Source organism: Eutrigla gurnardus (genome assembly GCF_963514095.1).
Source record: "Eutrigla gurnardus genome assembly, chromosome: 3".
Lineage (NCBI taxonomy): Eukaryota > Metazoa > Chordata > Actinopteri > Perciformes > Triglidae > Eutrigla > Eutrigla gurnardus.
The window spans coordinates 27,260,446-27,274,487 of NC_139917.1; the positions used below are offsets into that span (position 1 = coordinate 27,260,446).

The 14,042-nt window shown below is 44.4% G+C and overlaps 1 protein-coding gene across 6 annotated transcripts in view; it reads left to right on the top strand.

Moving 5' to 3' along the window:
• Nucleotides 1-14,042, top strand: part of fat1a (FAT atypical cadherin 1a) — a 67,112-nt gene that overhangs the window by 17,843 nt on the left and 35,227 nt on the right. For all 6 annotated transcript variants that reach the window (XR_014596907.1, XM_084006533.1, XM_084006531.1 and 3 more), the window contains exon 4: nt 9,879-9,940. Coding sequence is in view for 5 of the 6 variants with exons in the window: in XM_084006533.1 (XP_083862659.1) it covers nt 9,879-9,940 (62 nt within the window). In the remaining variant the exon portion in view is untranslated. The remainder of the gene's footprint in view (nt 1-9,878; nt 9,941-14,042) is intronic.

Below are 14,042 nucleotides of genomic sequence, written 5' to 3' on the forward strand. Positions count from 1 at the left end.
ATCAGCACATGGGATTAAGCTTTGAAAGGTAGCCCTGTTTGCAGAGAACAGTTTATCTAACCTATGACTAAACGATTAGATATGAAAAAAGAAAAGAGTGGTGCAGGAATGAGTCTTATAAACCAGGATGAGGTAGCATTTAGTCTCTGGTTTTTGGATAGATGCTAGAAATAAGGTTTGTGACTAAAAGTTGAAGAGATTTTTTAAATTTGTTCTCTTCTCTCTGTTCCCTTGGTGAACTTTGGAGCTATGACTTTACTCCCAATAAAGGTGGTTGTTATCTGATGGCTAAATGAGAATACAAAACCACCATCCTGCCGACTAGTCCACCTTTACAGCCTAGCTATTGTACGTGCGTTCATGCAGCTGTGGTGTAGTTCAAAACTTAACTCATTACAATCATCACAAACCCACCCTAAGCATGAAGGAGCAGAGCTGCAAAGCACCCTGGGAGAAACTTAGAGTTCAGTGTATCGTTGAAGGAGTGGGGGATGGAACCGTTAACCTTCAGGAATGTCCCGCTCTACCCAATGAGCCACAGTCAGCCCATGTTGTAGCTTGTTACCTTTGTTTGCCACAGAGCTCATTTATTGCAATTCTCCAAAATGGAAAAGTCCCGTTGCCGTTTCGTCGAGGGAACCAGTCTGACGTCACCATGGTCATCTTATTCTTTTAATAGAAGCGAGGATCCATTGGGATGTCCTGACATATCCAGAAATTTAGCACGAGGTGCCACATGTGCCTCATCTCCAGCCGTGAACTACTTTAAAAAGGTCATGAATGTGGCAAACTCCCCGTAATAAGAATCACGCTGCATATTAAACTATGCCTTGAAGCTCGGGGGCCATGTTTTGAGATTTACCGTCGTGCCTTCTGAGAAGCTGGTGGGCTGCTGCTGCTGCTGCTGTGAGGTTCCTCTTCCTGTTCCTGTGAAAGAAGGAAGAGCAGCGTGAACACGAGTTTTAACCCAGGACAGGAGTGGGTTGAGCCTACAGGGGCTTTTCCACTCTAACACTCTAAAGTGTGTTCTCATACGGCACTCTGCAAATGGTGTGATGATTAATATTTCATCGGCTTCTTTAAAAGTTGCAGGAGCTGGCTATGTTTAGTCGAGTAGCAGAGAAAACACTAGTAATAGGTACAAAGTGGAGCTCCATGTACATTCAGGGTCCTCTGTAAATCTACAGATGGATTCCCGTTATACGAGAACTCAATATTGAAGTGAGATTCATTGATGAATGCATTCTGTGCCTTTTATCGTTGCCATTATAAAGAAATATAGAACAAATCAAGGACATCAGTGTGGATTTAAATGACTTCCATGGTTCAACTCTCTGAAAGTGCCAATTACTGAGTTATCCTTTCTTAGCTCGCTTACACACAGGTGTTTTTTTTGTTTTGGCTTTAAATGCAAATGTGCACTAAACCTAAATGAGGAACGGTCAGTGAAGCAGTTGCTCCGGTTTGTCCTCACGGATGCCTGTGTGTGTGTGTGTGTGTGTGTGTGTGTGTGGTCCTGTTTCCCAAGGTTGTCACATCAACAAACTGGAGTTATTTTTGTTTGAAGTGCCAATGTGAATTTTCTGACCAAATAAGGATTCCTGGCGTAGCAAAGCTCCCAAACAAGCCTGCAGTAATGCCGGGGCACTCCCCGACAGACAGGAAAAGAAAGAAAAACAATAAATGATGAATAAAAAGCGGGCGGACACACAAGGTCGGCGTTTTTCGTCTGCATGCGGGACGCGGTCGCCTTACGTACGCTGATAAGAACTCTGAGAATGGAAAGTAACTGGGATATTTATCTCCTGACAAACTACACAAAGCTGTGAAGAAACTATCTTTACAATCATGTGTCTTCCAGATGCATTGTGTTTCATTTTTTTTCGTAACCTGTGACAATATGTGGCTGGGAAGGAATGTTCTGATCTCGAAACTGAATGCTTTTTGGTATTTCTTTTTTAGCCAAACAAGAACGCATTGTTATCTCTTCTTTATTTTGTAAAATCTTTTTTGATTCTCTTGTGCACATGTAGTGTCTTCACCCCGGGGGCCGGCTCTGCATTTTTTTCTCTCAACCTAAAGTGAGAAAGTCTTCTTAACCTACATATCTGTAGTTCTTTCCCACTTGTAGGATTACTGAGTTTCTATGCAGCTTATGGTCAGTTCACTGTAGGAAGGGCCTCTTACAGTAGAATTGGCTGTATCTTTGTCATGGTTATTTAAATAAATGTGTCAGGGGAGCTCGTTGGGAAAAAATGGTTTTACGGCGGACACTGAAGCGTAAGGATAAGAGCCATTCATGCATACCGAAGCATCTTAAAACTTTAATCAGCGGACACCAGAGCCCCCCTGCGTCAAGTTCAACAAAGAACATTCTGGACAAACACGACTTCATATAATCACTTCTGTTGCTGTGATTTTCTCTCCCTTCTTTGTTTTTGGAGATTGCAGCAGAGTGGAGGTAGACAGGTGGGTGGGGAGGGAAAACAAGAGAAAAGTAGAGTTGTCTACTACACAAGGCGCCGGTTTATGCAGTTTAAAACGACAACAACAACACGTTTAATGAGCCGCTTTAGATTGTACGTCTTCAGCAAATTATGTCTAATTTTCTATATCTGCGGCATCGGGCGAGATGAAAATAGGCCCGATATCTCTCCGCATTATCAACTCAATATGGCACTTCTCGCCGCATATTACAGGTTTTTGCAAAATGTTTAAATTTACAACATGTAAGTCTCTGTAATTATACGTTCTAAAATTGCATTCGAAAGCATAGGCCCTTGGCGTATCTACAAAGCTGTGCAAAGGGGTGGGAAAAAGGGAAGAGACGTTCAAGGCCTGTGTTTTGTGTGTGTGTGGGTTTTTGGGGAAAACGTGCATGTGTTCCAAGCTAACTAGCTAGCCTTCTATCATGGTGCAGCTTTCCAACCTTCAAAACACATATGAAGGCTGCGCTTTGACGCTTTGGGTGGCGTTGCTTCGCCCTTCTACCCGCGTTGGCTCGGCGAAACCCAGGATGAAAGGCTTAGGCCTACTTTCTCCCCGCCATGGAAACAAGTCTGTTCTGGCTGTTCTCTGACTTTAGTTTGTCATTAAAGTGCAAGGCCAGCTCTCTCTCTCTCTCTCTCTCTCTCTCTCTCTCTCTCTCTCTCTCTCTCTTCTGAGGGGGGATCAGAACAGAGAGAAGTACGAAGCAGAGCCGTGTTGGATGAAAATTGTGCCAGTCGGCATGGATATGAATTATGTGTTCTTAATCAGTGTGAGATCAGTGAATTTGCATAATGAAGTTTGGGTCTGAACTTTGAAAAAGATGAACCGGTCGCCTGACGGCACAGATCTCATGCCACCCACAGACACGGCCACAGTTGTTGCAGGCTGCTTAGCCTTCGACGGCCGAGGCTAATTGTATTCCCTGGGTAAAGACTTGCAGGCTCAACGGCTCACAACAGGCTATGAGGCGCTGCAGGCGATTTATGTAAAATGTGCAAATCTAATCAAATAATGTTTATTACTTGAGTAATACGAGCACTTGAGACAGCCAGCCCACTAGCTGTCTAGTTGGATTTCCTATACAATAGGAGTCCTCATAGCTCCCAGCTAGTTCACCTGAGGTTGTTGACACGAGTTGCCCACCTTTTTCTGTGGGAGAGCGAGCAGCGGTCATTACCTGCTGAATCACTCGCTCTCTTCTCTGGAACGCTACTGCTGTGCTTAGTGGACTTTGAGCAGAGCTCTTATGCTGGAGCACGCGTGTGTTAGGAAAAGGCAACCAAGCAGAACACACACACACACACACACACACACACACACCAAGGCTAACGAGAGAGCCGGAGCAAAGATCATTACGATAGCCATCTTATCTCGGCCGGATGCTCATTACTCCACGTCTGTCGTACCTGTTTCTTTCTTTAGACGTGTAGTATAAGTACTTTCTAAACGCTCCTTTAATTATCCCCGTGTTGTAGAACATTTGATCATTTGTCTGCGGTGACCTGACATATGAGATTTGTGCCAAACTGCACCCTGTAAGGAAGGTTCCGATCCGTATTCGTCACCAGACAATGGCGCCGTTCTAGCGGACAGGAACACGCCTTTAATGGTAGATGGTTGTCTGTACCTGATTGTGTTTGCCCCTTTTTTTAATTGCAGCTTTCATTCCAGTGGTTAAACCCAAATGAAGCCCAGGTGAATTCTTAACAGTCGTATCGAACAATTGTGGCCCATCCTTTTTTCTTGGCCTGCAGCGACTAACGTTCGTCATGAGTTGGAAAGGAGTGGCGAGGAGAACGCGTTGGCAATCTTAGACGCCTTTGACAGAGTTTTATGTGCATTGGTGGTCGTCGGCTTCAATGAAAAAGGTTGCAGCTGCGATTCATCTACTTTTTGTGGCACTCATATCAACTTTCAGTAACGCATTCTCTGTCTGAGGGAGAACACACACACACACACACGCATGCACGCACGGGTGTAATCGGTGGTTTACCAAAGCCCCGACCACTATCAGGGGAAGTGAGATAGGAAATGGATACTTACAACAACTTCCTGGTGTTTCCGGCCTTTTGGGGGGCCAAACAATTGTTACAGCTCCCAAGAGATTGTGTAGAAGAGAATGTGGAAATGAAAAATTGCTGATTGCGCTCTGGAAAACTTCAAAGAGTGCTCACGTTAGCTTAGCTGGCTGAGATTCATATGGCTGTCTTCTTTTAAAATGTGCCGTTCATTCTCCTTTTTCAAAGACCTACATCCACAGTTTCCATTGAAGGTTGGTGATTTCTATGAATATAGAGTTCCTGCAGAAAGGATAAGTAAACATGTCCTCCCTTCAGACAAAATCCTATTATATAGGTATTTGAAGGAGAGTTGGCCATGCATATGCGTTCCCTCATTTTGTGTCAAATATGTGCCCTAGAACTCAACCTCGTTCAACTTTTCTATACAATTTCTAAACTCGACATGCGAGCACGTTTGATTGACATTTGGTCAGCGGTCTAATTGGCCGTGCAGATTTATTCTGAAGACATGACCACAACTTGACTAAGTACAGAATGTGGTTTTACATGTCAATGTCACGGATGGAAGTTGACGGACCAACGTGAAATCCACAAGATCTGCGAGGGATGGAAACATCATTAATTAGTAAAAACCTAAGAACCTAAAGAACATCTCCCACACATGTCTGTGACTGCTATCTGTCTTAATTTAAATACCACCCAGATTTCATGTTCTACATATCAGGACTTACTGGTCAGAACCACCAGTAAGCTCTATGCGGTATGCTTCCACGCATCCTTTCCATCAACACAACTCCCCATAACGTTTCCCCTGGCCCGGAGCCTGAATCCCCGGTAGGCCCAAGTCTCCATGACGTGCTTGTCTATTCAGATTACAAATAAGCCTGGCAGCTGTGAGGTGCTGACATATCTCAATCCTAATGCAAACAATGCTTTCCCCCCTCTAAACTCTAAATGCACTCCCCCCCCCCCCATTTTCACAAAGTGCATCTGTATTTGCATTACCTCGTATAGCCGCTCTGTGTTGCATTGGTTCAATTCTTTGTGACACTAGCTTGCCTGTTTTAAATGGCATGCCAAGCATTGCTTTCCCTCTCAATCAAATAGAAGTCAGTAGCTCTTGTTCAGCAGTGTTTTTTTGGAGACCTATAAAGAAACAGCTCCCACTTTCATGTGCCAGTCCCCTTCTTTAAACTCCCACAGTCCTTTTGGGTGTTTTTTGATGGCAGAACAGATACTTCTTCACAGTGTTGTTTCAGGCCCGAGTGGCAGACACTTAACTCCTAACGAAGCTGCGTGTATTGATATAGCTGTCTGGCGGGTTAACCATCGGGTCTCAGGATAAGAAATGTTGCAGCCTGTTCATTATTTTCCCTCACACGAAGAGAAACGGCATGCATTTCAATAATGCATTTTCGTGGCTATTGTTTTCATTTCATCAACAGCCACACGAAAGATCTCTCAGATGGAAATGAAAAGGCACATTCTCCATTGTCTGTATGAACGGGCCCCAGCTATGTCCTGGACTGCTCGGCTTCCCTCCAGGCCTCCATTTTGGAGCAGTGGTTGTCGGGCTCATGGACATGCTTGAGAGTGCCACCGCCGCTTTCCTGTAGTTTCTCTCCCCCTCTCAAAACAGCACGGCTGTGATTAAAGTCGGCCCGGCTCAGCCCACGCCCGCGGTCAGCGTGTGTGTGTGTGTGTGTGTGTGTGTTTGTTGTGACAAAGGCTGTGGGTTGGAAGTGCAGACTTTTGAGCTCTGGCTAACCGAGTGATCATTTTAGGGTTCCTTAACGTCGAGGTAGGGATGTAGAGGCATGCACCTTTATTGGCTGGATCGCCAGGATACTCCCACATGAAAGCGAGTGGTCAACGGTTGCCGGGCGAGTTTAAATAGATTTTGAACATTTTGGAAACAAGTTGTCTCCAAAAGGGTGATCAGCGCTGGGCCGTTTAGGAAAGAATGTGGAACAGAAGCAAAGCAGCATCATATGACAACATGCGCTTGTGGTTCAAACAAGTGCGTCCAACAGGCCACGCCCCCAAACCGCTATTGTAGAGCTTAATCAGTTAGTGAATGAATCAATTCGTTTATCGCCAGAAAAATCATCTGCAGCTATGTTGAGAGTCATATTTAAATCATATTTCCAATACCTCGTTCCTGTTTCTAGAATTCTTTGTATCATGTGATAGTTACCTGAATGAACATCTCATAGGGTCACATTTTTGACAATTTCTGTGATTTTATGGACCAAACAATGAATCTGTTCATGAAGGACATGAATGAGTTAACAGAGAAGAGGAACCTGCGACCCTGCGAGCCTCCGACATGACAGATCGTCTGTCGTATGCGAGATGTGAAGAATTCTCGGTTTGGCAGGAAAATGTCGCCGCCCTGCTGTGAGATGTTCCGCTCCCCGCCGTTATCAAAGTCACAACTGTATCTGGAAGAACTCCCTCCGTTATCAAACGGGCATGATATTTATCACACGTTGCCAATTGTACTGAGCTCCTTGACGACGGAGGTTCAGCGGGGCGGAGTGCATGAAAATCTGAGCACGCCGTCCCACTTTAGTTTCCTGCATGTATAAAGTGCTGCCTGCATCATGAACTAATCTCGCGGAGCGCCCACTGTCGCAGCATCCAGGTGTAAATTAGGTTTGTGAACTGGGACTTACCGCCGTCGAAGGCAGAACTAAAAGCACATTTCTATTCTCCAGAGAGACCTTGGGATTAAGGTTTCCACGGTGTGATTTGCGTCCGTTGCGGGGCTCAGCTCCCGCACTGTTTACCTTGGTGAGCGCCGCATCCGTCGCCCTCGCCGAGCTCCGAGCGGGGCCGCTGATTTGCCGGGGAGTTATAAATGGGCGAGCCAGACTCGGCGCGGTTAATGCTGTCATCTGTATTCTGCTGTATAATGCATGTACAAAGCAGAGGAGTTACCTAACACAGCACACAGGGGAGCTTAATAACATTATCATCCATCAGCTGCAGCTCCGCTAAAGCACATGAATAATTAGTCGGCGCGGCGTTTTTTTTTTATGTGGTGCAGCAGATCTATTAGCTTTGATGGTAATGATCTACAGCTCGCTAACTCATGTAAACCCCAAACTGATCCTCTTGCAAACTTTCCTCGCAGACATTACGAAACGTCGCAAAACAGTAATTCCCCCCGCAGGTCGTATAAATCCACTGAGCTTAATTGTGGCATTTGTTATATATCACTGATATCCAGGGTTAATGATGATATTTGATGGCAATGATTGCTCTGAAATCATATTCTTTAAATCAAAAAGAGCAGATAGAGAAGCTGTTAGTTCAGTTAGTCTGCTGGAGTCCTGGTCCAACAGTTAACCACATACAGCACTCTTCACAGTGGAGAAAATTAACGATTCGATGAACATTGTTTTATCAGCGCTTATCATCTCAAATTAGTACACAACCGCTTCAGACCGGGTTCTTATGACATGTCTGGTAAATGATTTGCCATAATCTGCTATATTGTGTATTATGCACACAACGGCTTAGGCGTGGCACAAAATGCGTCGGCGTTTGCACCTAAGCCATAAAATGGTACGGAAGCTAACTAAATTAATGTCAAATTTAAATTAAAGGCAAAGAAAAAAAGGCCAGCAACTTGGGTACTGACAACAAGAGCATGCTCCCAGAGCATTATGGGAAACGTAGTCCTTTTAATATAACATAAGGCATTTGGCCTGGAACGTAGCTTCTGTATGAATTACCTACAATAAATCAAATATTTTAATAAATAAATCTTCTTTTTACTCAATATTCCCCACACGAAGTGTCTTATATGAACTACCGACGTATTAATGACATAAACATCAGTTTAGACACAACAGGGCCAGCAGAATTGTACAGGAAGTGTTTAGTGTTCTCAATCCCCCCCCCCCCCCCCCCCCCCAGTGGAATACCAAAGGCCTCTATCTTTGCTGCTCTGTGCAAAGCCGAAGAAGGAGAGGATAAAAAGGGGGGAGTAAAAGTGCCTCACTCATGTGCCTCAATTGCAGTGCTGAGGGAGGCTATTTCAGGACATGTAAGTTGTGGCCTGCTATTCTCGTTGCAGGCATATGTGCCATTGATGGCTTTGGGTTTCGGAAATCCTTTACTTTATGCTAATCAGACGCAGTGTGGCAAGCAGACAGCTCTGGTGCGGTGGAAGCTGGCACGTCTACTCTACACTCAGCGTCTCTGCAAAGTTGCAATTACATCGCTGGTGAGAACAGAGCGCTGCTTAGAACGTAGCCATGTAGCAATATCGTTGCTTTTTCTTCTCCTTTCTTCCCTTTTCTTCCCTTGTTTGCGAATGTGACCTCCAAATTGGATTAACCTGGGGAACTCAAGCTTGTTTTATTTTTACGTTTGTCATAGCCTGGCTTAACAAAGTCCCCTCAGTGCGACTCGCGTCACATGGCATCAATCTGCCCATTTAAAAGTGACGACGGGGCTCGAAAAAAGAGCCTCGCAGCACATCAGCTAGCAGCAGCAGCGTTTCTTTTTTCCTTTTCCTCTGTTTCAAAGAAAAGTGCTGAAGTCTGGGGGCGATGTCTGACTGGCTCTCTATTTATTCAGCTTGTGGAAGAATTAAAAGCAGGGCGTCGAGGCTATGCTGCTGTTTGGACACTTATTTGCAGACCTTTGTGATATTTCACACGTGTGAGGCGGCGGTGGGCTGTCTGGCAACGGGGGTTGATCATAAAGAAGGGACGACCTACAGGGGGAGCACTCCGCCGTATGCACACTCCTAACTCACGGGTGGCTGATGAGGTAACCAGCAGGGATCACTATATGGCACCCTTCAGCGAGTGGGAGGTTATTAATCACACATTGTTTCTCCTGATAGCATGAGCTTTACATTTAGTAGGCTCACCATATAGCCTGTTGATAAGAGATATTTAAAGCCAATATCCTGAGAATGTTATTATTAATGCGTTATGACCAAGATGTGTGATAAGTGGGACATTTTGGGGCTGGCATATCGTTTCTTTTCAAACTCAGAGTTTGTCTTCTGCAATGTTTTGTCTTATTAACCAACATACACCGATACAGATTTGTGTGCAATATATCGGCATTTATCTGTCATGTTATGGTCAAGCATTTTCTGTGATATTTAGATTCCTTAAAGGTCCTATAAAGTTCTAAATGTCTTGTCTTTTCCAGCACCAAACAAATGTTCTCACCTGGGTGATTGGGTGATTCCTGATGCATTTAAATAGGACTAAACAGAGGATTGTGTCTGAAAACAAACTATTCCAACTTCATGGGCAACAGTGTGTTATCTCAATAATGAATTGATTGACATGGTTATCCCATATAACTCACATTGTCATCCATTGTCTCCAACAGGTCTGGTTACAACTACTTCAAGGAAGCTGGACAGGGAGCAACAAGACGAGCACATACTTGAGGTATGTCATGTAGTCAAACTTCTCAGCTGGAAAGAAAAAGCTTGTGGACGGTCAACCTCTCTCATGCATGTGGGGATTAATTAGTAACGTGATAATTAGAATCCTGAGGAAACAACGCAGACTTTCCGTCTCTGGGGTTTTGCAGTCCGACTTTGGCCGAGTGCCACAGGTCGCCAACAGAAGCACACCTCCTTGTGTATGCAGGAAGTGTCCTATTGGAATGATTCCACCTTGTAGCGATTTCCGGACGAGGGTGGGAAGGAGAGGCGGGGGGGAGGTGGGAGATCCCAGTGACTGTGCCTTTGTTCTTCCCCACTGTTGCGTCTCGCGGACGGAGCAAGCCGGGACAGGAAGCCGCTGTCAGGCCGACAGGCCGATGTCTAAACCTGTGGGTTTTAATTGATCTGGGCTCCGTTTCCTCTCTCCCGACGCCTCCCTCCCTCTTCTCAGCCACGGCACCGAGGTTGATAACAGCCCTTTCTAATTGTGTTTCCGGCGCCGGCAGGCAGCAGATTGGACGCCTTTAAACTATCGTTGGAAGTTACACAATTCGGTGATCACTAGGTGAGGGTTAGTTCTGGCGCCAAGTGTTGTATTTCCTACTCGTAATTGCTGCTCGGCACTAATTGCATGACGGGACTGGGAGGAAATGATAAGGTTTGAAACGGAGGAATTAGGGAAGAGCGTGTCACACTAAGGACATGTTGTGCTGATGAATGAAATTGAATATCAAGGAGCTTAGTGTAAACGACAACAGCCAAGTTGTAATATATTCTAGTACACCTGTTGTGTAAAGACCGTTGGGTATCGAGGTCAGGAAAAGGTTCCCATGTCAACTCTCCGTTTAGCAGTTTCTCGGGATGTACTGCGGTTGGAAAGCGGTTGAATTACGAGGTTGGGATTCTTTGTGTCTGTAATAAAAAAACAAAAAACAGCCCATTTCCACCTAAGCTAGTTCAAAGCTGAGTCCATGAATTGAGTTAATTTGTCTCATTTGACAAACCGCCTCCAGACAGACATTTCTTAACCACTAAATTAAACACTCGGCTCCAACTCTGGCTGACTTTAATGTCACGTCGAATTCAACACGCCTATTCTCTCCGCGCCAATATTCTTTGCTTTTTCTTTGTAATGTTTATTATTATTATAGCGCTCGCGATGATATCCAACACTGTAATTCTAGTGCACAAAGAACCGGCATTTTTCTGACTACAGTTAATACGAGGTCTCTCGCTCTCGCACATTCCCTATTTATTTTAAATATATGAGTCGGGGAGATAATTTAAAGCAAGTAACTCTTGACCTAAATAGGCAGGTAAGTGGCTGAGTGAACACAGGCTGGAAAGAGCCGTCACCATGGCAACTTAAGAAGTTTTGTGCGTGTTGGTCAGCGGTTAATGGGGATCCAGCAGGAAGCTCTTTATTGGGCTAAACATTCATGGAACAGCACGGACTCCTGAACCTGACACACACACTCACACACACACACACACACACTCACACACACACACACACACACACACCTAAATATATCCTCAAGGCAGCTAATCGAGGGATAATAATGCGAATGCAATTTGAAGTCCTAACCACGGTTGAAGTTTTTTGGGGGAGAAGGAACATGTGGGGCCATGTGGAGCCGTTGGGTGGGGGGCTGTGTCAGCATTGTTTGCAGCAAATGCCAAGAGGAGGTGGAGGGAGCGCTGGGAGCGTCAGCGTTTACGACCAGAAGGGTGGGGGTTGCTGTTTGCCTGTTTGCCTGTTTGTGAAGCAGAGAGCTCCAGGCGGAAAGCAGGGAGGGAATTTGAGAAAAGGTGAAGCTGGTTTGAGTGTGGGCCCTGGCGGCTGGATGAGAGGCCTGTCCCAGGAAGGATCGGGGGAGGGGTGGGTAAATAGCACGAGAGGGACATGCCAGGACATGCTTCGGATCCAGGCTTGGGATTTAGGGACTGAGAACATTATAATGGAAAAAGCAGAGGTGAATGGGCTGCTCACATCTGTTGTCTGGAGCGTATCCCAGCATGCAGTTGGCAAAGAGGCAGGGCGCCTGGACAGGTTACTAGTTTGGCTTACTGGACTTGACTAAGATTAAAGCCAACTTTTTAGCTGATCAGTAAGCTGGTCAGTGTGATTTTTGGTCTTTCAACAAAGAGATATCAGGAACCACAATTGTTTCTTACTCATATCTGTGAAGAAATCTGGATTAAAAAAATGAGAATACCACAGTGTAGTTAAGTCTTACTCTTGTACTAATCTGATTACTTCGTATTTAAGTGCATGCATGAATCTATAGGCTTTTTATTATAGGCATTTTTCTCTCTGAAATTTTACTTGAAAAAGCAACATTAATTTGAATAACATTAATAAAAAAAGATATATTTTAAATATATAATAATATACATTGTTATATGAAATTACCTAAATCGAGATATTTCAGCAATATCACCTGGCCGTAATAAAATCCCATAATGCATCGTGATACATCTTTATACGGATGAAAAACGGAAGACTAACGTATCTCTAGCTCCAGACACTGTGAATCAACTATAAGAGGAACCAAAACCCCCTTTGAGCATTCCTGTTTGGGTTTCATCCAAAGAACTTCAAATTAAAACGCTATTCAAACTCACCAACATGAGTTCCTTGAAAGGTTGTCGGTCTCAGGGGAAACTTCCTGCAGTGGAAACATCCTCGGCGTGGGAGGAGCGGACAATGAGAAGTATTTTTATTTAGCAGTTATTCCAGCAGGCATTAAAAGGGCGAGTTGCAAACATGCAAACAATCAAGTCTCTTCCATGATATAGTGGAATCACATTCCCAGGTTATGTTAATTCACAATGAATGCACTCGAATAAACATTTCAACATATGGTCGGTCAGGAAGAGCGGAATGTTTTGATAATAGATAATCAGAAGATAATGGATCGGTGCTTTGCTGATGTAATGAGACACGCTCCCTCTGGTGGAAGTTCTCCGTCTATTGTGTGCTTTGCCTAATTATCAAACAAAAGGCTTTTTGATGAAAATCTTCCAAAGACAGATGTGTGATGATGAGTAGTGTGCATCCATGCACTCTGCCGGGACGTTTCATTTCAATACTTCCATAAATGGACTATTTCATATAATCAGGGATATCAAAGCTCATGATCGTGATCGTAATGGAAAAGGTCCATTCAGCAGCACAGGATCGTCACGGTAACCGACATCCTCACACTCGGGTTGCTCGTTGCCCGTTTAATGAATTGGTCTCGTGTGAACGGTGGACAGCTGCAGACACTGCGAGGAAAACAAAAACACATTACTTCAGTAAATGAACCTATTGCACCAAATGGTGTGCGCCTGGCCCGGACTCCTCACGTTTTTTTTTGGAAGCACTTAGCAGATGGTTTTAAATGACTGTGACATTTGTTCTGCCCTTCTACAGTATTTTGTAGCCAGTAGCGTTTCCCATCGCGCAGACACACATTTTTGTAGTTTTTGGGGAATAGATGAAAATTGTGTTTGTCATTGCACAAATTACGGAGTGGAAGCATTGCCACCGGTATCGCTTGATGTCATGACACAAAGCCTCATTAATGATTCAGTCTCACTGGTGGGCTTTAAGAAGAAGCCTCCCGGCCTGCCGCGGAGTGTAGTCCGTTTGAATGTTTATTAGCAGCAGAATCTTTGTTTGACACAGAGTCGCTGCAGCGGTGCTATCGCAGTGAAGAGGTGCCGCTAATTAAAAATAATTAGCTCGGGTTGGTTTTGTCCGTGTAGCAGCAGTACAAGCTACTGTTATAGTGATCACAGGCACGAGCACACGCACTGTTATTTGGGATTAGGGGAAAGTTGTAGTTCATCAACAGCCTCCAGATTAAACAAAGCGTGTTTACCTGAATACACAAACCCTGGATAATGATTCCCTCCGGGGAGAAAATGGATCCGGGATTGTTGTAGAAGTTGTTAATTTAAATTGTCTCTTTTACATTATTTCATTTCCAAAGCGATGTGTTTATTACATCACCACACATTTTAGAGGTGATACTAAAAGGTATATATTGTCCCATGAAATGCACCCAAATTGATTTTGGTGCATTATGCATGAATTAGATGATTAAATGAGG